A 3,161-nucleotide genomic window follows, 5' to 3' on the forward strand; every position below is an offset into this window, starting at 1 on the left:
ACCACCCAATACCAAAAAGAATCTGCTCAATATAGACCTCCTATGGAGGACATATCAGAGACAATTACCCTGGGGACGTGGCTGCGACTATGACCGTGATCCTGGATAAAGACTAGCCATAGCAGCTGCCTGCCCTAATTCACTCCATCCTCATATTCGACTCTAAGATGGTGACAGTGGGAGAAAATCCCCATGGTCCCATCCAAAATCAGCCTCAGTTTTTCTTGCATGAGGAACTCCCTCAACACATGGGTTCAATGTTAGCAAATATAGACCAAGTGAGTAGTTGGAAAAAAGTTCTTAGCAAGCTTTCAGGTGGAATCACCCTTTGTCAGGCATAGGGAGCCTTTGCTGTTCTGAGACTCCAAGGAGAGGGTGGGTGATTGCCCCCGAAAGCTTGCAAAGAACTTGTTTCCAACTACTCACTTGGTCTAATAAAAGATATCACATCTACCCAAAGAACCCTGCCTGCCTTTAAAAATGGAACACTTGGCAATGCATCATAATTTTAAATTGAAATATTTGAGATCCTCCAGGATGTATAAAGTGACAGTACCGCATACAAAATTAATGACACACTTGAATGGATATTTATGCTTCTGAAAATCCATTTCACTACTGGGTGACAGCCAGAAGTTCACTCCCAGGACAAGCCACTGGTGCTGAGCGTAAGTTAACCCTTCTGTCTCCTTTTTTGCTGCAGAATGTCAGCTTTGGCATCAGCTTCCACATTAACCCTGCAGCAGCAGCGTATCCTGTTATGCCTCTGCTGCCCAGGGCATGGAACTATCCAGATACACCTCTGATCCATTTACCTTTGTTTTCAATGGGAATTAATAAAAAAAACAAAACATCATTAACCTGATTGATTATCCTTGTCTTCAAAATTCACATGGAAGGAGTGTCCAACATTGATGATTTCTTTACATGTGCCTGCATTCCAAGTGATCTGGAGACGCCCTAGAGATGGGTCTTTTTTCACTTCTTTGGTTTTGATATCAATAGGAGACTGATGATCTCCGCTGGCAATAGGGTATAATTGGTGCCATTGGTCAGGTCCTAGACAAACATAAATACATGTATTTAATTTTTAACAGCCACTTTAGTTCCTGAGTGTTAATACTGAATTATGACATCATCCCTGGGTATGGCAGGTATAAGTAATAAATTAAATCATTTTAAATTGTCACATACAGAATTTTGCATGGCTAGACAAATCCCTCATATCTCCTTTTATGTAAAAGAAAAGAAAACCTCTGCCAGTATAATAAATTTGCTGTTAAGGAAACTTATCCTTACCATTTCTGCCCTCATAACCCCAGTTCAGAGTTGCCATGGTCTTTTGCTTGTGAGATCTTGTCTTCTTCACAATTTGGTGGTTCTGATAATAGGTGATTCTGCAGTGAGATCAGTGCTTCACCTTACTGCAGAATTTCTGCTATAAACAGTCTAGGGATTTATAGACATGACCACATGATAGACACGACAGTATATTTTTAAGAGGCCTTTATTGCTGTCATGAGATCTCAGAATGATATGAGAAGCCATAATAAAAAGGAAAGATTGTAAAAAGGAAAAAAAGAAGTTGGCATTTTATTATATGAATTGTGATTCACTGAGGATAGTGAATTAAATAGCGGCAAAGTTGGATAGGATTTTTAAAACTGAAGATTTTATTTGTTCAAATGTTGACAAAGGTTATGTTTACCATAACCATAAACATCCAGAACTAAAATCTGCTTTTAGGTATGACGGTGCAATTTGCAACTTGCATTGAATTCAGTGGATGCTCAAAACTTTTGAAAATCCAGGTCACTTATTCAGGTATTTTAAATATGGATGCATGAGCCTAATTGTGAGCACTCATATTTAAGAACTCTAGCTTTAGTATTTTTGCAAAATAAATAGCAGAAACTTAATTTTTTAGGATACATTTCTTAATGACCATTTCAAATACAGGCTTAATGTTTTTAACAGCAGTGTTCTTCTAAATAATAATTCAGTTCCAAATATACACGTCTCAGGGTCTGCAAACACAGGAGAATGTATAAGGTTTGAGGCAGATTTTCCTGGGAGCAATACTAAATTCAGTCTTCCACAGCAGCATAAAGTGGGGCGGGGGCAGACTCCACAAACAGATCCTCAGAGATCCATGATTTTTTTTCTGCAGGAGGCAATATCTTAAATTACAAATATATTTTTAACAATAACCTATAAATATTTATCTCAGGCATTAATCTAGGCATTCCAGCCCCAAATCATGAATATAGCTCTATTTGGGGCCACATTTAAGCACATGATTAAAGTTAAGCATGTGTTTAAGTACTGTCCTGAAAAGGGCCTATATCACTATTTATCCAGTAATTTCAGGTGCATTAAGTATGATGACATCCTCCCCGCTCCCCATAACAATGTATGTTGGTCTGATCCTGCTATATCAATGGGATTTTACTTGGGTAAAACCTGAAAAGCAGGTCTTTAAACGCTTAGTAGTAGGACTCCATTTATAAGACCTTGCACTTTTCAAACTCTGCAATAAAATTTAATATTTTTGCTAATATCTCTGTATGTATCTACTTTAATTGAAAATAGGAAATCAAGCCAATAATTATTCCAATATAAAATAAGGTACAATTCATACTGTTTAAATACTGCCCTGTCATCCTGAGTTGCAAAAATGCGAACCTGTTTACATTTTCCTGTTATTTCTGACATTTTTTTCTTAGTAGTAAATTGCTATCAGCATCATACAGACATATGCAGCTGAAGAAAGGAATTGAAGATACTGCCATGTTGCCGTCATTTCTTATCCTTTGGCATTTGTCCTGTTGATTCCTGTAAATGTACAGCATATTGTGATACATGTCTTGCGTCTGGTCGACAATTTCCAAACAAAACAGCTATTCACCAGAAAACACTGATTTGTGGAAACTAAAATATTTCAGTTTCAGAACGATATCAGTGAAACTTCTGCCAGAATGAGGGCATTTACCCAACTGACTTCCTGTCTGCTCATTCAGCAGGCAACTAAGAAGATTAATTTTTTGCCCTACCACAGAATTTCTTCCTTAGATAGTTTCATAGTTTCTAGGGTCGGAAGGGACCTGAGTAGATCATCTAGTCCGACCCCCTGCCATGGCAGGAAAGAGTACTGGGGTCAA

General features: G+C 37.9%; 1 protein-coding gene across 1 annotated transcript in view; it reads right to left on the reverse strand.

Annotated features, from left to right (window-relative positions):
• CA1 (carbonic anhydrase 1) overlaps window positions 1–1,090 on the reverse strand; it is a gene marked incomplete at its 5' end in the record, with an annotated part of 9,246 nt that extends 8,156 nt beyond the window's left edge. Inside the window, one exon of the mRNA XM_019544534.1 lies at window positions 862–1,090. Within this exon, the coding sequence (XP_019400079.1) occupies window positions 862–1,090 (229 nt within the window). The remainder of the gene's footprint in view (window positions 1–861) is intronic.
• Window positions 1,091–3,161: the final 2,071 nt, after the last annotated feature.

Source organism: Crocodylus porosus, unplaced genomic scaffold, assembly GCF_001723895.1.
Source record: "Crocodylus porosus isolate Cpor-Errol unplaced genomic scaffold, CroPor_comp1, whole genome shotgun sequence".
Classification (NCBI taxonomy): domain Eukaryota; kingdom Metazoa; phylum Chordata; order Crocodylia; family Crocodylidae; genus Crocodylus; species Crocodylus porosus.